The 22259-nt window shown below is 40.8% G+C and overlaps 1 protein-coding gene across 3 annotated transcripts; it reads right to left on the reverse strand.

Moving 5' to 3' along the window:
• Window positions 1-661: 661 nt before the first annotated feature.
• On the reverse strand, window positions 662-21986 carry gas2a (growth arrest-specific 2a). 3 transcript variants are annotated; one of them, XM_030731168.1, is made up of 9 exons: window positions 21703-21986; window positions 19535-19596; window positions 17327-17477; window positions 14558-14688; window positions 11794-11935; window positions 10490-10553; window positions 10184-10382; window positions 9985-10092; window positions 662-1583 (listed from the first exon to the last, which is right to left on the reverse strand). In XM_030731168.1, exons 3-9 carry the CDS (start codon window positions 17469-17471, stop codon window positions 1374-1376), a joined length of 999 nt encoding a protein of 332 aa, XP_030587028.1. In that variant the 5' UTR covers window positions 17472-17477; window positions 19535-19596; window positions 21703-21986; the 3' UTR covers window positions 662-1373. The 3 variants fall into 3 exon arrangements, with proteins under 3 accessions (XP_030587028.1, XP_030587025.1, XP_030587026.1); XM_030731165.1 differs by having other exon boundaries at window positions 19535-19599; XM_030731166.1 differs by lacking the exon at window positions 19535-19596.
• Window positions 21987-22259: the final 273 nt, after the last annotated feature.

Raw genomic sequence — 22259 nt, forward strand, 5'->3', positions numbered from 1 at the left:
TTCCAAAGCAGGCTACTCTTTAAGTGACAAGCATTTCTTTAGAGATTAAAAGACAGAGTACTTGCATCAAGTTTCAAGTTTTCAGAATTTATTGGAAATTTACAACTAAAATCAGGAACTGAGCTTGAGGGTTACTTTGCACAGCCTGTAATATAATACCAGACCAACATATTTATTCTCCAGGAATCAAGTACTACAAATTAATAACACAAGTTATAATGCAGATTGACATCTCTGCATTGAACACCCCCTAAAAAGCAGATCATATTTAAATCCCTGCACCCCCTCTAGAGGTCAGCAATACAACACACTGAAGAATGGCAGTCGTTAAATGAGTAAATCTACTTAATAATCATATGCCAGTGAGGCTGATTTGTACATGTGATTGTGCTCTGATGAAGAAATCGTTACACACAGCATCTATTCTAGTAATGAAAAATACAATGAAAATGCTAATATATAAATGTGCAGAACAGTTATGCAAAATGTAACAATACAAGCTTTGCTTCATTTTGTTAGCCTACTAAGAAATACATGAAGAAAAAGCTACAATATTTTATGATTACATTTCGGTTTCATGGGAGTTTTTTGTTTGTTTGTTTTTTTTTTTTTTACAAGAATTCAAGCTATAAAGTAAAGCATTTACTTTTTTTTTTTTGGGGGGGGGGGGGGGGGGTTAAATTCTTCTTCTAATGTTGGAGGTAAAATTCAGTTTGAGTCATGGCCCATTAGAGCTTATACACTATGAGAGATTTAGATAAGATCAGTTTGATGACAAATCAAAAACTGTGAAATCAAAACTAGCACACACAAAACAACAAAATCCACATCAAGTTGCCAAGGAATACTAGTTTCATAAAGGTGCTAGCATCTCCACCACTAACTTCATTTCATTTAAAAAACTTGCATTTTTACCTTGTACAAATACAGATATTCATATTAGGAGCTAAAAGATGAAAATATTCTACCTACTGGATGTCATATTGCTTCAAATACAATTCAAAACAAGAAAATCTCATATCTCAAGAAAATCTACAGCTTTCCTTGCACCGAGTTAACCAATGATACTGTAATGATGAACACATTTTCAAAGCTATTTGCTGTTATGTCAAACTAAATAGCACCCATAGGCCTACTGACATGAGTCCAGCCCTAATTTCATCCAAAACACCCAACAATGATTTTTAACCAAAAAAACAAAATCATCATGATGACAAAAGAATACTTTCTATGAAAGGCGCTGCACTATAGCTTTAATGTTTACTTTATGAGAACAGGGATATGTTGCATAGCTATGCCCCCTCTCTACAGAGTAAATAAACAGCACAAAGTCATCTGTCCTTTTATTAATGGCGTTTTTCAGTCTCATGTCTTCACTTTTTGCTGCGGTAGTGTGCTGCAACCACCAGGTAGCTGTCAGGGCTGAGGTCCTTGATGGTGGGGGACTTGCTGCTGATGGGGGATATCTTGCCCTCCACTCTGGAAATCTGGAGCATGCGGCAGGGGTCATGTTTCAGCAGGTAACTCTCGAAGGTCTCCCAGCCACCACCGACTCGCACCATCACGTGTTTATTGTGCAGCATCTGCAGAAGGAAATGGGATTATGCTGTGATGCTGGTGTGTCAAAGGGGTGCTTTAATAGATGCTGGTGAGCCCTTCTATAGGACTAATGTCATTACCCTGATTGAAGCTTTAGATTGAAGCTGAATGAACATGTAAGCATGGCTTTGATGTCAAAGCTTGTTGATTGATGTGTGTGTCCCAAAGTGGATGGTATCCCTGGAGGGAACCTGTATCAACCCTGCTGCCCTAATGTCTAGGTGAATTGACTACTAAGAAACCTCTTATTCCTTAACCCTATCAGTGAGTAGACTGTGCAGGCACAGCAGTGCTTTGACCTTATGCTCAGATAAAAATAAAGTAGCCCTGAACACAAAGGCTAAACCATAAACCAAAGTACTGGGCACTAAGTTTTGACTTAGTGCTACAGGACACATGAAATGATCAGCAGTTATTAAAATTCCTTCTGAGTGAGACATTATGATGCTTGCCAGCATTAGCTCATAGCTTAGCGCTCCACAATATCTTCCAGTAGTAACCTGTGTTATTATTGTGCCATTCATTGAATGGGCACTTGAGGCTGGCTCCAATAACAAGTCAATCCTCTTAGACTCCCATGTTACAATTCACAACTTCAGAGCAGAAATAAACATGTTCACAGGCTGATACAAAGAATGTTTTTGGTGTCTTTAGGTATTTGGTACAGCTTTTATATAGTCTGTGATGCTGATGAGATAGCTTCTGCTTACACTGAACATTTTTACTGGTGTGAACTGACCAGCAGGTAGACCAATCAGCTAGTATGGCTATAAAATATTAAGGTGATTTAACCACTAAAAATCAACAACAAAAAAACTTTAAATTATGTGTTCTGTGGTTAAAATTGTAGTCTTTCTTTTTTCTACAACACTTGCTTCAAAAGGATGCCACCTGCCACATCAGGGCACATTCCCAAGGTTGGCTACCATGGCAACATCACCAGTTATAATAAAGAGACGAAATAAAAGGCACTGGTATATTCGATGATCAGACGCCTGCATTCCCAGAGGCTGTGAACATAAAACATGTCTGCCTCACTATGGAGGCTTATTGCCCCTCTACCTCATTAACACACCATTTCACCTCTGAGGAAACAAGCTTATTTACTGAATGCCCCTATCTGAAGAAGAGTAAAAACAACACAAGTTATTATAAAGATTGTTTAGTTATCTTTAAAAACCACTAAAAATGATTCAGACGAATACCAAATAACACTACACAGTTAAAAAGGGCAAACTACCTCATTGTCACCTCAGTTTGGCCAGATATGAGGCTTCTTGCCCTCCAGCAGCATAACATACAACATTTATAGGCCTCTTAAAAGAATCAATCTAGAGGGCAGTGCCTCCAATCACCAGCACCAACCCTCAGGCTTTGTGATTGTGGATTTAATGGACCTGTGTGATGCAGAGGAGTTTTCAATCATGCTGCTTTGGGACGAGACCCTTGCTGGAGTCAAATCCCTCCTCGGTAGGCCAGAGAAGGGCAGAGGCCCGGGGCTGAGCTGGGACAGCACTTCTCACCAAACCACTCTGATGTTTCTCTGCCCTCTTGTTCAAGCTACAACCAGCTCATTTATTCCAGGAGCTGAGAAGGTCAGTCTCTCCAGCTGCTCAGATTATTGTGAAGTGAGATCTGCTGCACGTCACTGCTGTCCTTGCTCCCGGCTGCCTACAGACAGTGACTGGGCTTACTGTATTCATGTCTTTTCAGTCAACGCAGCTGCTGGGGGGGAAAAAAAGCCATGTGAGGAATTTTAATTAACGCATCTTCAGCGTGAAGTGTGCTGGCTGAGAGACAGAGGAACAGGCTTAACACTTGCTTTGTTTGTCATTCTAAGCAGTATCTCACATACTGTAGGTGTGACTACGATCCGTGATGATACACGGTTATAGATGTGTAATAATGTTGCTGTAATTTAACAATTTTTCAGTGCTCAGTGATCATATGATTTACTGTACATTGCAAGTCTGTCTTGGAGTTTCTCATACAGATTTAAACTGTTTCATATTGTATCTCATGGCATTTTTGCTTGAAGTACTTTTTTATTTGAAATTAGACCCTTATTGTCCTCACTAATACTACAAATCCAGACTTTACAATGACTAGCTTTTGATTCGGTTTGGATTTGACATTAATAGTTGCAATACAATAGGCAAACAGCAGAGGACCTCGAAGAGTAAACTCCCTTTTGCACGTCTGCACCTCCTAAACATACCGCCAGCATGAATCACATCCTTGGAGGTGTAAATCCTAGTTGTGGGTTGCCAAGTAACCAGGATTCCAAGGGGAGAGATGCTACTTCTTTGATCTGTTGTTCTCCATTTTCCTTTCACAAAAAGCATTTATCTCTCCACTCAGTGAAAGTTGAGTAACATTTCCTGAGCTTATAGACTGATTGTGAATGATTATTTTAATGCAACAGCCAGTTCTGGGTAAGATAGTCAGATATATTCCAAGAGAATGCTTGGTTGTGGGATCATAAGTGAATGTGTGGATGTTGCTTTCTCTTTACAGCAAATGAAAGTAAACACTGTCAAAGCAAAGGCATTGTAGACACAATGGATGACTTTGATGCCAAAGCCAGCCCCACATGTCTGCTATGTGAGTGGAAAAGAGTTTGCTTTCCACTGTGGGACCTTATTGCTATAAACTGCAAAGTGGAATGAAAATAAAAAGAATGGAATAATTAAAAATAAAACAGTTACTCAGATTCTCCACAGATAGAAGAGAATACTTTTCATTTTTTACAATTTTGATTTGTAGTATAAGTTTATTTAGTATAAGCTTATTATGTATGATCTACTGCATATGCGTAATGATTTCATAGGTACATTATTGTATAATGTGCAACATTTGCCTCTGACTTTGGTGTATTGTGATGTCGGTGCGTTGAAGATAAGCTTCAGTGACTGTTTCTATGGGATTGATGTCATTATTATTTGGACTGAGACTGTGATTTGTAGTTCATGAAAATAGTAGTGTATAATAATATAATAATAGCAAGCTGAAGGCACAGTGACCTCAGAACTTCTCTACTATTCAAAACCAGATCATTCACTAACCTCATATGCAAGTAATTATTAAATGCAGTACCGTGCAAAAGTCTCGAGCCATTCCTCATTTCTTTATACTGTGCTAAGAAAATGGACAATAGGTGCAGCAATTTACTGAAACATGTAAACATACATGGAAATACAGTATATAAGGCAAAAACAGAGTTTGTACAATTCTAACCAGTTTAAAAGTCATTATTTAGTATGGCCACCTTTATTCTTCAACACAGACTGAACTCTCTTTGACAAGCTTTCAAGTTATTTCTTTAGTCTTCAGGAATAGTTCTCCAGGCTTCTCGAAGGACATTCTTCTTTAGGTGTTGGCTGCCTTTTGTTCTGCTGTCTGTGAAGATGAGCCCACACTGCTTCAATAATCTTGAGCCTCTGAGGAGGCCAATCCGTGACTGATAGCATTCCATTGTGTTTTTCTATTCAAGTATGCTTTTATTGCATTGACAGTGTGCTTGGTCATTGTCATACTGAAAAATGAAAGCGTTGCCAATCAGACACTCAAAATCTGAAGGTACTTTTCTGTATTCATAACTCCATCAGTTTTGATAAGATCTCCAACACCACTGGCTGAAATGCAGCCCCAAACCATGACAGAGCCTCCACCATGTTTTACAGATGACTGTAGACACTGTTGTACCTCTCTCCTGTCCTGACATACTGATGATAATTTGGACCAAAAATTGTAAATTTAGATTCACCACTTTGATTTTCAGTCCAGTTTGTGTGTAAGTTAGCATACCTCAACTTTTTCTCCCTGTTTCCTTTCTGACAGCCATTCTTGAAGAAGCCATTCTTCCACTGAAACCGTTTCTGATGAGGCTTCAGTGAAGAGTAGATGGATCAACTGATGGACTAGAAGTATCTCTCAGGTCCTGTGTCAGGTTTTTTGGGGGTTTTTTTTTGCATTCTTGGCCACAACAGCTTTTATCAGCAGTGGAGAGAGAGACAGGAAATGGGGGAAATGTTAACTGCAATTTCCCCATTTGTGGGACTAATAAAGGCATTCTTGATTCTTGAAAGATACAGGGAAAGACACGCGGGTAAATTGGCAACAGGCCGGGACTCGAACCCGCATATGTGTATGCGGTCACCGGCTTCACCATTAAGCCACCCGGGCGCCGGATTTATTTTTATTTTTCCATATTTCAGATGCTGTTCATCTGCTGTAAACAGTTTTTTAAGCCTGTCACTTCTTGTCTCTGGAGCTTGAAAAAGGCGACTGGACTTCTTTTTGTTTCTTGAAGACGTTTCACCTCTCATCCGAAAGGCTTCTTCAGTTCTCAACCAAATGGTGGAGAGACCCAGGTATTTAAACCCCTGTGGGCGTAGTCCCCTGGAGGTGGTTATGACCCTCTATTGATCATGTGCTTGAACACATGTGCCCAGGTGTGAAGGGGGCGTGGGTCATATTTAATCAGTGGTTTCAGTTGAAACCAACTTAGGACTCCGCTCCATTGTTTCCTGTGGCCTATTGAGGTCACTGGAACAAAGGTGTGAATGTGGGTTGAGACGTCTGGGAAGGGAGCTCAGGACAGCACTGTAAGCGGGGGAAAGTTGGTGACGTAATCCACCTCCTCTGTTCAATGATGGTTGTTCACAGTGGACATAGATGGCTTCTTTCACTCCTCTTTCAAACCATCTGTTTTCCCTGTCCAAAATGTGGACATTGGCATCCTCAAAAGAGTGCCCTTTTTCCTTCAGATGCAGATGTACTGCTGAATCTTGTCCTGTCGAAGTGGCTCTTCTATGTTGTGCCATTCGTTTGTGAAGAGGCTGTTTGGTTTCACCAATGTAGAGGTCCGAGCACTCTTCACTGCACTGAACAGCATACACTACATCGCTGATCTTGTGTTTGGCGGGTTTGTCCTTGGGATGAACCAGTTTTTGTCTTAGGGTGTGACTTGGTTTGAAGTATACTGAGATGTCATGCTTGGAGAAAATTCTTCTGAGTTTCTCTGACAAGCCTGACACATATGGGATGACAATGTTGTTCCTCTTGTCCTTCCCATTCTCTGTAGTTTGAGTTTGGCCTTCATTCCTGTGCATCTTAGCTGATTTGATGAAGGCCCAGTTGGGGTAACCGCATGTTTTGAGGGCTTTCTTAATGTGTGTGTTCCTTATGCTTCCCTTCTGCCTTAGAGGGAACACTTTCCGCACGGTGTTGTAGGGTCCTGATCACCCCAAGTTTGTGTTCCAGAGGGTGGTGGGAGTCAAAGAGGAGATACTGGTCTGTGTGTGTGGGCTTCCGGTAAACTTCAATGTTGAGGCTTCCATCTTCCTCGATAAGCACCGCACAGTCCAGGAATGGTAACTTGTTATCTCTGGTGTCCTCCCTGGTAAAACGTATGTATTTATCCACTGAGTTAATGTGACGAGTGAAGGCTTCTACTTCTTGGGTTTTGATTTTGACCCAGGTGTCATCTACATATCTGTACCAGTGGCTAGGTGCCATCCCTTTGAAAGAACCAAGAGCTTTACTTTCCACTTCCTCCATGTAAAGGTTGGCTACAATGGGAGACACTGGGGAGCCCATGGCACATCCATGCTTCTGTCTGTAGAATCCATCATTGTATTTAAAATATGTTGTGGTAAGGCAGAGATCTAAAAGTGCACAAATCTGATCTGGGGTGAAGCTGGTTCTGTTCAGTAAGGAATCGTCTTCCTGTAGTCGTCTTCTGACGGTCTCCACTGCCTCAGTTGTAGGTATGCAAGTGAAAAGTGAAACAGTTCAGTTGTGCTGAATTCATCGGATTACCACAACAAAATTACTACACTCCTCAGTGACAACAATACTTATGAGGTCTTGAGACGTGATCCCACAAGCAACTACAAGAAAAAAGTTGTTTGCTGCCTGCAACAACTTGAAAAGGAAAAAGCCATTGACCGCCCCACTTACTACCGCCTGTACCCTGGAGAAGCCACTCCATGCATTTATGGACTCCCAAAGATCCACAAAGAAGGAGTCCCACTTCGACCCATTATCAGCAGTATAAACTCGGTCACCTACAACATTTCCAAACACCTCGCCACCATCTTATCACCGCTTGTTGGCATCACACCCCACCACATTGAAAACTCTACAGATTTTACTAACAAGGTCCAGAATCTTGTACTGGATCCAGATGAAACCATGGTGTCCTTTGATGTGGTTTCACTTTTCACTTGCATACCTACAACTGAGGCAGTGGAGACCGTCAGAAGACGACTACAGGAAGACGATTCCTTACTGAACAGAACCAGCTTCACCCCAGATCAGATTTGTGCACTTTTAGATCTCTGCCTTACCACAACATATTTTAAATACAATGATGGATTCTACAGACAGAAGCATGGATGTGCCATGGGCTCCCCAGTGTCTCCCATTGTAGCCAACCTTTACATGGAGGAAGTGGAAAGTAAAGCTCTTGGTTCTTTCAAAGGGAAGGCACCTAGCCACTGGTACAGATATGTAGATGACACCTGGGTCAAAATCAAAACCCAAGAAGTAGAAGCCTTCACTCGTCACATTAACTCAGTGGATAAATACATACGTTTTACCAGGGAGGGCACCAGAGATAACAAGTTACCATTCCTGGACTGTGCGGTGCTTATCGAGGAAGATGGAAGCCTCAACATTGAAGTTTACCGGAAGCCCACACACACAGACCAGTATCTCCTCTTTGACTCCCACCACCCTCTGGAACACAAACTTGGGGTGATCAGGACCCTACAACACCGTGCGGAAAGTGTTCCCTCTAAGGCAGAAGGGAAGCATAAGGAACACACACACATTAAGAAAGCCCTCAAAACATGCGGTTACCCCAACTGGGCCTTCATCAAATCAGCTAAGATGCACAGGAATGAAGGCCAAACACAAACTACAGAGAATGGGAAGGACAAGAGGAACAACATTGTCATCCCATATGTGTCAGGCTTGTCAGAGAAACTCAGAAGAATTTTCTCCAAGCATGACATCTCAGTATACTTCAAACCAAGTCACACCCTAAGACAAAAACTGGTTCATCCCAAGGACAAACCCGCCAAACACAAGATCAGCGATGTAGTGTATGCTGTTCAGTGCAGTGAAGAGTGCTCGGACCTCTACATTGGTGAAACCAAACAGCCTCTTCACAAACGAATGGCACAACATAGAAGAGCCACTTCGACAGGACAAGATTCAGCAGTACATCTGCATCTGAAGGAAAAAGGGCACTCTTTTGAGGATGCCAATGTCCACATTTTGGACAGGGAAAACAGATGGTTTGAAAGAGGAGTGAAAGAAGCCATCTATGTCCACTGTGAACAACCATCATTGAACAGAGGAGGTGGATTACGTCACCAACTTTCCCCCGCTTACAGTGCTGTCCTGAGCTCCCTTCCCAGACGTCTCAACCCACATTCACACCTTTGTTCCAGTGACCTCAATAGGCCACAGGAAACAATGGAGCGGAGTCCTAAATTGGTTTCAACTGAAACCACTGATTAAATATGACCCACGCCCCCTTCACACCTGGGCACATGTGTTCAAGCACATGATCAATAGAGGGTCATAACCACCTCCAGGGGACTACGCCCACAGGGGTTTAAATACCTGGGTCTCTCCACCATTTGGTTGAGAACTGAAGAAGCCTTTCGGATGAGAGGTGAAACGTCTTCAAGAAACAAAAAGAAGTCCAGTCGCCTTTTTCAAGCTCCAGAGACTACTATGACCTGAATAACTGAGAATCTACACAGACATACCTGTCACTTCTTATTTTGTCCTCCACATGATCTGTTTCCTCAATTTTTTAAGGACACTCTGCACACCATGCAGAGATATGCCAAGTTTTTGGCTAATAGATTCTTTTGGAATCACCTTGTGGGTTAAAAATACAATTTTATGTTTGTCAAACTGTGTTATCTTTGGTATTTTTCATAGATTCAACCAAAGAAATGGGGAAAAAATGGTGTGCTTTTGTAATAGGCTGCTAGTAACAAAGTGCCAAAAGATTTAAAACTGGTTCTTTGCTAAGTTGTCTGTTATGTGTAGACACAATACTGGTTCATCCCTTGAGTTAGATGCCTTTTTTATGCTTGAATGAGCATAAAAAAAGTCAGTGTTAAGCAACTTGACAAACAAAAAAACATTCCTTTGAAAATGGTCAGGTACACCAACTGGACTGAAAATGAGAAAGCAGCCAATATCATTAGAAAAACTCTGGAAGACCTGCAGAAAGCCTGGAGAACTACTGCTCAAGACTACCTAAGAAAAGTCCAATAAAGTCTGGCTCCTTGGAAGCAAAATACAAAGAAATGAGGGGTTGATCAAGACTTTTGCACAGTACTGTAATACACTCACCCGTATAAAGAGCATCTTCTCCCCAACACGATATCGACCCTGCGACTGTCTTTCTACACAAAACTTATTTGCACATCTGCAAGGCGGATCATCAGCGATGTGTCTTACCTGTATCGATAAAAACACACAATTTACAGATATCTTATGTCCAGTATCAGAAATCAAAACCTCAACCAGAGATGAACACGTGCTAACTTACGGCATCATCCAACAGCTTCCCTGTACTTTTTTTGGTAGAAGTCACTTTGGTAGGAACTGGAGATGGGGAAGGAGATGAAGAAGGTGAAGGAGGGATAGGCTGAGCTGGAGATACAGGTGACAGAGGAGGTAGAGCCACTTTCTCTTCTTGTTCAATCTCTTTCTCCAGTTTTATAAGGCCAGGAGGCTCCACATTGTACCTAGATAAGGAAACAAAGAGACAAGTGAATTAAGAATGGTTTCACAAAACAATCCAAATAATTATACTGAAAAAATAGACAGGAAAATCTAAAAACCAAGAACATACCGTGATGCTATTCGACCCAGCTCTAAAAGACAGAGGCACACTTCTCGCGGCTGCTTATGAAGAACTGCAAGAAGAGATCAAGTTTTAGAATTTGGTAATTAAAACATTGTAATGTATCTGGAAGAAGGTGATGAATGAGGATGAGTGGCCGTGTGATGGTGAGATGAACATAAAAATCAGCTTATGAACATCATGCATTCACATGTTCCCCTCCAATCCTGTTCATCCCAAATCAAATGGAAATAATATTGCTCACATGTTAATTTTAACCACTTTAGAGGGTAATGTTAACCACGGCAAAGAATAGACCAGACCAGACTGTGGACACACAAAGCATGAATAATGTGACACACCACACCATGCATTATAGACAGAATATCCACTGCAAACCTGATGTTGTTACACCTACTGCTGAACTGATAAATCCATCCAGAGAAAGAAAGGAGGGAGGAAAGAGAGAGAAAGAAAGAAAGAAAGAGAAGACATTTTGTCAGCTGGGTTGTTCACCGAAGCATTTTATCACAATCACATGTCCACTGGATTTGAAGGTAATTATAGTTTATTGCAGATAGCTTACTGTGTGTATATTCTGGAATCCAGAAATGATTTGCATAGCTTGAATATTTTTAGCAATGGCTGATCAACCTTTTGTCAAAAATGGGAAGAATGTATGAATATTCTAGGTATTTGTGTTCCTGTCAGGGTCACATCTGATTACAAAGGAAATATTTCAGTCCAGACATATCTTAGCTGGAAGGACATTCAGTGAAATAGCATGCAAGGAAGCTTTGCGAAAGATCAGAGCGACGCAGATAAACACTGAGAGAGCGAATGAGGAAGAGAGAAAAATATCCCTACTGTGAGCTGAGGAAAACATTTGCATAATGTTGGCCTACTTTCTTACCATATCACACCTTTGTGTCCATGCTCCCTTAGTTTTTACTTGAGATATTTTGTGTGTGAGTACACTGTCTGAGATTCCCTTACTGTCAGGTAGAGCTACTCCAGTCAGTGTGCTCCAGGCTGGGAGCTTTTTTGTGCATGTCAAAGAAGGTGAGGCTCAGCCTGGTGATGCGAGGCTTCTAATCCTCAGAGGGGAGAAGAGGGAAGGAGGCCAACCTGCGTGACACTGTACCTGTACAATCAGGCCATTCACAGGAGATCGAAATCTGAGTCTACTGTCCTGGCAGTGCCAGTGACAACCATACAGAACTGTATCTCTGTGAGGAAAGTGATGCCTGTTTATGGACCCGGTTTGTCCTACATCTTGACATTTTTGCAGGAAGAGAAAAAAAAGGACTCACCTAAACCCTCTGACTCAAACAGACATGTTTCTCCAACTCCGACCTCCCGACACCAGGCCAGGAAGTTGGCTGTGTTGTCTCTTGCAAAGAAGGAGCCAGACGGGGCACTCTGCCGACATGGTATCCTCCGATTGGGAATTCTCTGTTACAGACATAGAGACCCTAACTTTCACTTAAATAAAGTCACTGATTTGAACATTAGCTCTTGTCTTATTCTGTGTTTGACAAAGAAAGAACAAAAGTCCTCCAGAGTGACTTGTTCAAACCAATACCCAGAGCTCCATCAGAACATAGAGCCACATTCTCTATATCCACACTGATGTCTGCTGAGGCTCTGGTTTCAGTCCAGGATCAAGGGCCCTTTTTTCCATTCAGATCAATATGGGATATGACGGGTTTGAAAACCTGTGCTACTTTACCAGGCTGGCTATGATTTGGGCTCAAATGACATGCTTATAGATTTCAGCCCCCACACGGTCTGTTCAGGGAGATTTATGCGCTTTGCTGTGGTTTTATACAGGATGTGTGTGTCTGTGCTTTGAGAAAGGTGGAATGAGCTCATGCTGGAACTATGCAAGCTTTAGTGGGTATTTTTCTTTTCATTCCAGGCTTTCCTTTAGACTTTTTTTTTTTTAAGGAGATCTTTTGTGCTAAAAGACTTTGCATTCCCAGATAAATAATCTAGACAACTTTGCCAGTGTTTTTTGATCTAACAATCAGAACAGTGTGTTATTTTTTTCTGCTCTGGCTGCCAAATGATCTGCACCTTTGCATGTCTAATGATTGCACAGAAGGTAAAGAACCTCTGGAAGAGATTCTCTTTAAACATATGGAAATAATAATTAGGAAAAAGAACTGCTATGCTTGAAATGAGCAATGACAGCTATAATCAAATGATTTCATTCAAAGATTTTAAACACCTCAACATGTGCACATGAAATGAGTAGTTTGACACTTTAAAAATATATTTACACTCTTACTTTAAGAGTTAGATGTGAAGATTATACTGTTATCATATCAGTAAGTTGGAGGTTGAACTGTCTTCGATTGACACCTTTGTTTTTGTGCCAGTTAAGCAAATATATGATGAGCTTTATGGGTGTAAGCGGAGAGATTTCATGAGCTTTGTACAGAGCCAGGATACTTTTTCCCCTCCAAGCCTTTCAGCTGAGATAACCAGCTGCTGTCTCTAGCTACACGACCCCCCCCCCCCCCCCCCCTTCCTCTGTGAAATCTTTTGGTCAGTATTATTTATTTAGAATGTTTGAACTTTTCATGTCGCTCTCCTGCAGAAATATGGTATAATCACGTCTTGAACATTGCTCTAAATTTTAGTGCTACGGCAATAAATTTCCACAGCTATTGAAGTGGTTGCACAAAAATTGGCATGTCAGAGTGCTATGACAAAAAGACGATAATCTTCGTTCATCTGGAGTTGATATTGATTGATGTAAACACATGGGAAGAAGTCTGGAGGACAGCAAGTGATTTATAGTATCCCTGTGCTGTAGTCCCAGTTCCACTTCACACACCATATCAGCTTATAACAGGGCTTGAACACAGATGGATGTTTTCTTTTAAGTGGTGAACTGTGATACAGTAGTAAACAACTAGAGCTGATAAAATGCCATGACAAGCATAAAGACTCATAAGATGACATACTGTGTATCAGACATGGATAACACGATTAATCTGAATCCACTTAATGTGGACAAACAGAGTTAAATCATGTTGACTGCACAAAATCGTAATGCAGCTTTGTTTCATTTTAAATCCCATCTCAGGACTCCCCTCTCGCTCTCTCTGTTGGTATTCACAATCAATAGACTCCTCTATTTCAGCAGCTCCTCTGCTGTCCCACGGTCACTGACCTCAAGTATTTCCTCACATCTGTGCTCCTGCACTCACACTGAGATCAGAAGACCCGCTGTCATCAGCACAGTAATACTTCAGTGCAAACATCAACAACTCTCACTGAAGAACCAACAAACATCTTTTGCTTCTTTCCTTCTGAACAGAAGCATGATCTAATCACCATGTCTCTGCACTATGATGCCACTGAGCTCAGCTGTCACTTGAGCATGTAAATATCTGTAATAAATGCAGATACTATTAAAATGTCCAAGATATACAGCACCAGTCAAAAGTTTGGACAAACTTTTGACTGGTGTTGTATAAATATAGATTTGCACAGACTAATTGGGATAAATTGCAGATAAGGCCCCTTTTAATGAAATTCATTAAACCCTCAGTCAAGGCTCACAAGAAAAGAACATTTAAAGCCGTTCTCCCAAATCTCACAGGGGATGTGGGGCCCCATCAGTTAACGTGTCCTTGCTAGCCTTATTTTTTTTTTTTTTTCTTTTTTGCCCTGTTGAAGGCAGGAGGCCCCCATCCCCCAACCCACATTTTGTGCACTTCTTTCTAAAATTGTGGAGCTCTTCGCAAACTATGAATTCTTCGGCACAGTCAACAAGAGTGTCTCTCTGTCTCTGTGTTACTTTCCAAGTGTTGTGTTTTGGGATTTTTGTCTTTAGATGTGAAAAAGACCCTTGTCTGTGGAAATGGTTTTAAATAGTGACTGTCAGTCAATCTGACCTAATAAGTATCTGCTCAAATGATGTTTTCATACCCAGAAACAATCCTCTGTGAAATCGTTCAAGCTGAAAGTTAGTCTGGGAACATTTTCAGCCAAGATTTAACTTTCAGATTAGTGTTTTCACTGTAACCTGCATCACACAGGACTACTGCAGTTTCTCTGTACCTTGCTGTTGCCAAGGTTAGGCAGATCTCCATTACTTTGCCTGAACTTCTCCTGTAGTGTCTCAGCCAGCTGGCACAACAGGAAGCCATTGTCTAAGCGGTCCATGAAGCTCTCAGCAGTGATTTCCAGACCTGAGCAGGGGACACATAAAGACAGAGCCGCACCATAAATTAAAAAATATATGTAGTATAAGGAAATAAAATTTAATCTCCAGTTCATTCCAAGTTGCCACTGAACCTGATGCAGTGCTGTTGACTCTTAAAACTGTTTTAATGATCGAGCGTCACTTTTGCTGCTGGATTTGTGGCAGCTCTGGAGCAGCCAAATGCTGGAATAGTACAACATGATTTGGGAGAATCTGGGGGATTTCCTGGTCATACACCATGGGATGCCAACAGTGAGGATGCATAAAAAAAAAGTGGCATCTGTTTGTACACAGTAATGTCATTATCCTGTGCAGTTGCAGAGATACATTGGTGATCAACATGTGGTGTCCAGTTGACTGACTTCCAGAGGACCATTCTTTCTTAGTTAGATCATCGTGAAATAGGAGGTGGTGGCAGGGGGGTGTCTGTGGAAAGAAACTGGAGATTTTTTTTTATCCCTTTTCTCTTTCTTATTGGAGGAGGGGTTTAGGGGTTCAATGTTTAATGAGTTCCAAATGTTGCAATTGAGCCCAGAAAAGAGAGATTGAAATCTTGAGAAACACTCAGTGAGTCTTATACTCTACTCATACGACCCTTGCTCCATGCTGTGAGAGGAAAATATATCTCACGGTGCTCTTATAGAAGTATTTAAACTTAAATATTTAATCTTATAAGTTGGCCAGTACCTTCAATCTGCCTTGAGATCATCTCACAATGGGAATATATCAGCTACAATGAGCTCTCAGACCATCTTCAAACTCAGACTCCTTTTTTGTTTAAATTACACACCATACATACCTGTTAAGTTTTGCGGGTGTCTCTTGCCAAGTTGCAGGGCTATTGTTGAAACAACTGTCCACAGACACACACAGGCAGACACAAGAGTATAAACACCTGCCAAGTTCTTTAAACCACCTTTGTGGTAGTTACTGCTTGAGTAGGTGTCTCAAGGAGCACATTTTGCCATGATGACACACATAGACAGACTCAGGAGATGAAAACAATACCAGCCAGGCTGTTGCTGCTTTGACAACAATGACTCATCAGTATAACCAAATATATGCCACCCACTCAGTCAGTGGGCCACATGGCTGCTCTCACCTGAAACTGTAATCAAGCATGTCAGCATATTGTTTCTCAGAATAAAAAATGCTGAGCAAATAGAGAACTTGGCCTAAATCAACAAATTAATTCTGTACTGTTTGTTCACTGGAAACACTTGTATGTTCCTGCTTATGAACTCTGCAGTTGCATAGCTTTCTGGCTCAGCTGGTTCCAGTGCAAACACATAGACTGCCAGAGATGATATGGAAGATACTAAAGTTGTTTTAAGTTGTTTACACACAGACATGAGAGAGTTTCAGAGACCTTACCATTGGTTCGAGAGGTGTCTGTTTGCCTGTGTGCATGTGTCCAGGGGTAACTCCCAGTCATTACTCATACAGTCAGTCTTAAGCATATTTTAAACAAACAGCATAGTCTATGAGGCCTTTAACACCAGGGCCAGTGGCAGTTTTTGGTTACATTTTATGCAGCCTGTGAGTACAACAAGAAATGGTGAAGCATCCACTATTCTCTTCTAGCTAAACTGACAGTCATCAAAATTTTGAGAAGCCCATTTCAAACAGATCTTTATTATATTCTGATGAAATACTGGTCAACAGACAACTCTGAAATCCAGCTAACAAATACATAATTCTTACTCTGGTGTCAGCCTTGGTGAGAATATTAATATGTTGACTCTGGCAAGTCATTGATGCAAGAATGTTCAAGAAGATGTCATGGAAATTACTGTTGGTGTTTCTCTAAGGTATTTCACTAATAATATCCATATTTAATGATTTAATGTTCAGCTACTAATTTCTACCTGGTTATTAGAACAAATAAAATAGCAACAAAAACTGAGTCTGATGTGGTAACCTGCAAAACTCCTTCATACACACCCATTCAGATCAGATCAAAGTGCATTGTGCTTTTGTTTTGTGACCACACTGTTAGAGAAGTACACCGCACAGAGCGATTTATTTTGCAACCACATCCATGCACATGCTGATGCTCCCACCCACTGTGCATTATTTAAGAACAGTTAATGGTGTTCATTTTTCATTTAAGGTAAATCTATGGAGGAGCGTTGCAAATGGAACTGGTCAACATAATCTGGTGACTTTAAAATAGTTGGTAATGAGGTTCGGATTGATCCTAGTCCCCTGCAGGGGTGTTTACACCAGCAATAACCTGTTCAATTTATGTAAAAGACAAAACAATTAAATGTGCAGGATTTTTCAAAGCCATGCTATTTCTAAGGCCATGTATCCAATGAATCTACAACTACACCTTGTTTTTTTTTTTTTAGCAAAGCTAGCAAAATATCCAAGAAATTAATCATTCACAGCCATTTTTAACTATGCTGAGGCTTAATAATTCAAGAAATGTAACAGCATTAATAACTTCACTATGTGTAGAGAATTAAACCATATTATAAAATACCACATAACCCTGATCATGACTTAAATGCAAATGCTCACATTGACAAAAAAAAAAAAAAATAAATAAATAAATAAATAAATATTCTGGCCTTTAGCAGTAAGGATGCATGTGTTTCTTGCTCGTGAGTGTGACTTACCAAGAATATTAGTGAGCCACAGGGCCAGGTCTTCCTTCATGGGCAGCAGGCTGGCTTCATGTCGACTGGAAAGCCACTGTTGGTATTGCTGCATGTCTGTCAGGCCGGGGCCGGTGGCCTGTTTGGGGCTCAGGGAGCTGCACATGGTTCCCTATTGATCAGCAGAAGAGGAATAAGAAGGTACGGAATTCATATGGATCTAAGATATCTGTAATGATATGCAAGCAGAACAACATGCAGCTCCAGTGTAAAACAATACAGCAGGTGTGCAAAACATTAATATATGAGGCAGACATCTTTCAGTGCATTGACATATTCATTTGACTCCATCTAAGTTCTGCTAAAACATACTTTGTTGCTTATTTACAGGCAATACAAACCATCATGTTCTTTCCTATACATGCATATGTTTGGGTATGTACATGTATATGTATGTATTTGCATCTACATTGATCATCTTGTCAAAATGCAACATTCAGCTGGAAAGAACTGGAAAAGCTCTGCCAGACAGCAGCAGGAGTCTCTCCCAGAAGGACAACGTACATCACCAAATGGCAAAAACTGCTCACGAATGCCTCAAGAAACACAATAATGCATCTAAGGTATTTACCCAACCAACTCCCCATAACACAGCATAATGCAGGCCCACTCCTGCACAGGACACACTCAGTCATTACTTGGTTTACAAAGGTTCTTCAGTTATCTGCACCATGAGCTGATTTTCAATTTTGCTATCTGCTTTGTGTTAATACTTAAACACTAAAAGAAAACTCATGTGTCATCATTAGGATAGGGATTTGTACCATTGTGTGGGACTCTACCCTGAGGTTTATAATGTTAACTGGTAAATGGGACAATGCATCTCAATCCATACCCTCTTGTTGCTGAGTAACGCAAAAGTAATGTCATGAGTACTCCAATCTATTAGTCTTTAAAGGGAATAATGAGATAATGCAGTCCATTACTTTTATCCAGTTCAGGGTTGCCAGGAGGTGGGCTGGAACCTATCTCAGCTAACGTAGGGCAAGAGGCGAGGTATGCACTGGATGGGGCTCCTTCAATTCATATAATGTCAAAAAGAAAAAAAAAAAAATAGAGGAATTCCCAGTGTTATACCCAAAGATATTCAGATGGCATTAATGTAAATCTGAGAATTCTCATATCTGATAACCTTAAACCAGAGAACATTTTCTGGCAACATACTAATCAATCATTTCAGTTCCAGTTACCATACTCCAAATTTTGTGCATTGAAGGGCTTTTGGAAGCGTGAAGGAAGTTGGTTATAGAAGTTTTGTCATGAAAACAAAAGAAATCTCTCTCTGCGTTTTAAATGAAACCTTCATGATGAAATGTTTCAGTATTAGCTGTCAGTCATGTTGCATATTCACAAAGGGAGCAGAAACCTAAAACAGGAAAAGAAAAAAAAAGGGGGGATCTGAATACTTTTGTTCTCCTGGTCAACTCCCAGTATGGATTACAATAACCCTGATGACATTAGACAGCACCATTTCTGCCCACCCCTTCTTTGGACAAGAGACACTTTTATACCAGCCAGGCTGGTACAGTAGGACTTTTATTCAACAAACAAAGAGCTCCTTCAAATTACTCTGCCTTCTATAAAGCTGTCTATCAAGCAGTCTATATCTGCCTATTACAGCCAACACTGCAGCAGGACTTGCATTACGGGTTAATGCATTTGACATCAGTACTCAGTGTGATATTTAACTGCTGCTTATTTCCTTGAAAGTGAAGTCACTGAGTAAATTAGTATTTGACACAGCCTTTTCCAATACCAGGCTCCAGCGCACCAAGGGTGCACTGCATTAGCTGTAATATGAAAATCCTTCAGATATCAGTCCAGTGTCACTCCATTAATGGATTTGCTGTGGACAAGAGTGAGTGAATGACAAAACAACCTGGCATCAGATGCAAGACCTGAGCCAAGTAACAGCACACATCAGCAGCGGTTTGTTCTCTAAAGTGCACCAACACAGACAAATTATGTGATGTAGACAGAGAGGAGACAACCCAACCTTAGAGCATAGATGTGGTGGCATTACAGGGATTTAATTTTTTTTTATTATTCAGTGTTAAATACAAAAGATCCCAGGATGTTCTATTTTAAAGTAACAAATAAGATGTGGGAAAAATCTCTTTTCTCTGTTATGTGCAGGATGGACGTCTTAACTCTTGTATTACAGCTTACCTAACAGCAACTGACGATGCGACTTTGTTCTCCTTTTTTCCTTGTTAAATTCTTTGTCCAGGCTTCTTTAAAGAAACACAAAGTTACTTTTATACAATTCACATTCTTGAAATCTAGTTGTTGCATTTTCAAGGTCTTGCCTCCACTGCTTCCTCCAAGCAGGAACATTTCACATAGACAGTGGCAGGCAAATAAAAACAGGATATTTGATGCAAATTGGAAGGAGACCTTATTCAAACAAGGAAGCGTAGCTGCCACAAACAAGGAGTTCAAAGTGTGCGGTGGCTAAAAAATTTCCTCTGAATACCGAAGGAGCGCAGCACAATATGTGGAATCTGACCTTTAAAACTGTGTAACATTTCAAGGTCCGTCTGGAGTTGGCTGTAACCAAATCGCACCATGATGCAAAACTGGACATCAGGACCTTGATGTCTGACCAAGGCTGTCTGATCTTTTTGAAGACAACTTCTACTTGCTGCATGTACACACTAAACCCTGGAAGCCAGCACTCACACTCAGGCGCTATATTCCCATGGCTGACAGACAGAACAAGGGCTCACATCTCATGTCTCCCAGTGCAAGACCTATACAAGCTAATTCTCTGTACATGTTAATGGGCAACACATAAAACTATATATATATATATATATATATATATATATATATATATATATGTATATCCATGCAGGATGAACATTTTCTGAAAGATTTCTATGTGTCTTCTCACACGTCACATTACATTAACTTGAAATGCATTAGAATTGTCTTGCATTTCTTGTTTTGTTTTAATTCGCACATGCTGTTTTCTGTCCAATAAATCTAAATGTCAGCATTTGTTCAATTTTATTGTTCTTGACAGGATCATAAACAAACATCATGCTCAAATTTCACCACTTTTTCCCAAGAAAGAACCCCAGCCAGCTGCTGTAAAACATACCTGGTTACTCTCACCACACTGCTGCCTGACATGTTTAACTTCAGCAGCCAACACTCTGCAAAAACTGCATGTATTTTAAGAATCTGGTTCAGCAGCGCATGCTAGCCTTTCTGTAACCAGAAAGAGATACCCTTTGTATTCCAAAGACATAAAACAAATAAAGAAATACACATTTACATTCATCCTGAGAGCCCCGTGACTTCACTAGAGCCACATTAATGTGCCACGGTTGGCTGCAGATTGCTCCGGGAAAGGCATATGGATGGGAATTTTGACTGCTGAATCACATTAGAAAATACAAGAGTGGCTCTGTCCTCCTAACCCCGAGCGCCCTTCATGCCTTCCTCCAACACAACAGTTAACTAATCTGGAGGCTGATTTGTCCATTTAAATAAGGAAACCCAGCATGTTTCTGCTGCTGACAAGTAGATTGTTGTGTTCAGGTATCAAATTGTTTCGGCTGCTACGGGCAACGAAGCGCACAGTCTGTATGGGAATCTGCACTTAAGTATTATGAAATGATTTCGTAATATAATATGCAACCTCAGACCTTCAATTAAAGAAGGCTGTAAACCATTTGAACTATCAACAAACCAAAGTTCAGGCAGACAATATGTCAAGAAAACAGATGAAAGAGCTATTTGTGTGTTACACACATTTTATTGTTTGTCTGAATTTGGTGCAAAGGCTTGGTTTTGGGTTGTACTGGCCTCTTAAAACACTTGGCAAAAGATTTCATTTACAGCTGCAATGACGTTTGTAAGTTGTCTCCTTCTTTACAGCTGTCACGAATAAAGCGGCCACAACAGACAATTTACCACTCTGGAAACGGGACCGAGGGAGGACGCCTGATGAGTTATGACTGAAATCCAGCAGGGCGCCTGCTAATTAAAACCAATGAAGTGACTGAGAGCTGCTGCATGGTATTCTGTTGAATTACACACGTCTCATGTTAACTCTGAGAGAACTGAAGAGCAAGCAAAAGAAATGCCACCTTCCTGTCAAATATCACTAACACTCAACCAAGCCCCCAACTGTTAAATGAGACTCAGAAGATATTACTCTACAAAGTACACAAGAACAAGCGGGTGCAAAGGGTGCTTTCTAAAAATTAATGATCACTATCCAAACCCAAAACTGAATTATAAACGTAAACAGTCTGGCAGCCACACGGCAAAGTGAAAAAGCAGCGAAAAATGTCTTGAATGAAAAACTTCTTGTGTGTGCTCACCCTGAGGGCTCAGCTCGTTGGTGCGCACCTTCCTGTCGCTCGTCCTGTGAGATGCTGGATCCCAATTTTCATGCTTTTCACAGCGGTGCACCGACCCACAGGTTAGCCTCCAAAAACACAGACCAATGTGGACCGGGGAGGTCTTTCTCGCTGTGCAAGATCTGACTGCACAAACACACGCAAACATACACACACACACGCTCACTCAGAGCAGGCTACGCTGCTGCTAATTATGATGATGGGAGGAAAGTTTGGTCGTGTTGGCACTGCCTCCTCTTTGCGTTCCCTCTGTAACATTTTAAATGGATTGAATTTCCATTCTTCCAAATGCTTTGATGTAATGACCCCCCCCTCCTTCCCCGCATTTGTGCCTGTGATATTTGATCCATCTGATCACATTGTTACTACATCGTGGTTCATTTTGGCATATTTACAATGAGCACTCAAATGAATTTGAATGACACTATGTTGCAGATGTAAATTAAATAATAATGTAATTGAAATAAATAACGATCACCATCATGACAATGGTAAACACATTAGTTATGGTTTTTTCG

This window comes from Archocentrus centrarchus, chromosome 6, assembly GCF_007364275.1.
Source record: "Archocentrus centrarchus isolate MPI-CPG fArcCen1 chromosome 6, fArcCen1, whole genome shotgun sequence".
NCBI lineage: Eukaryota > Metazoa > Chordata > Actinopteri > Cichliformes > Cichlidae > Archocentrus > Archocentrus centrarchus.

Excerpts from the sequence above, each read along its gene's own strand:
- gas2a (XM_030731166.1), bottom strand. The coding sequence starts at position 17,471 with ATGTGCAGCTCCCTGAGCCCCAAACAGGCCACCGGCCCCGGCCTGACA. Across the intron at positions 14,689-17,326 it reads GTGGCTCACTAATATTCTTG|GTCTGGAAATCACTGCTGAG; the intron begins GTAAGTCACACT and ends TCCCCTGCTCAG. Across the intron at positions 10,554-11,793 it reads GTTTGAGTCAGAGGGTTTAG|TTCTTCATAAGCAGCCGCGA; the intron begins GTGAGTCCTTTT and ends CTCTTCTTGCAG.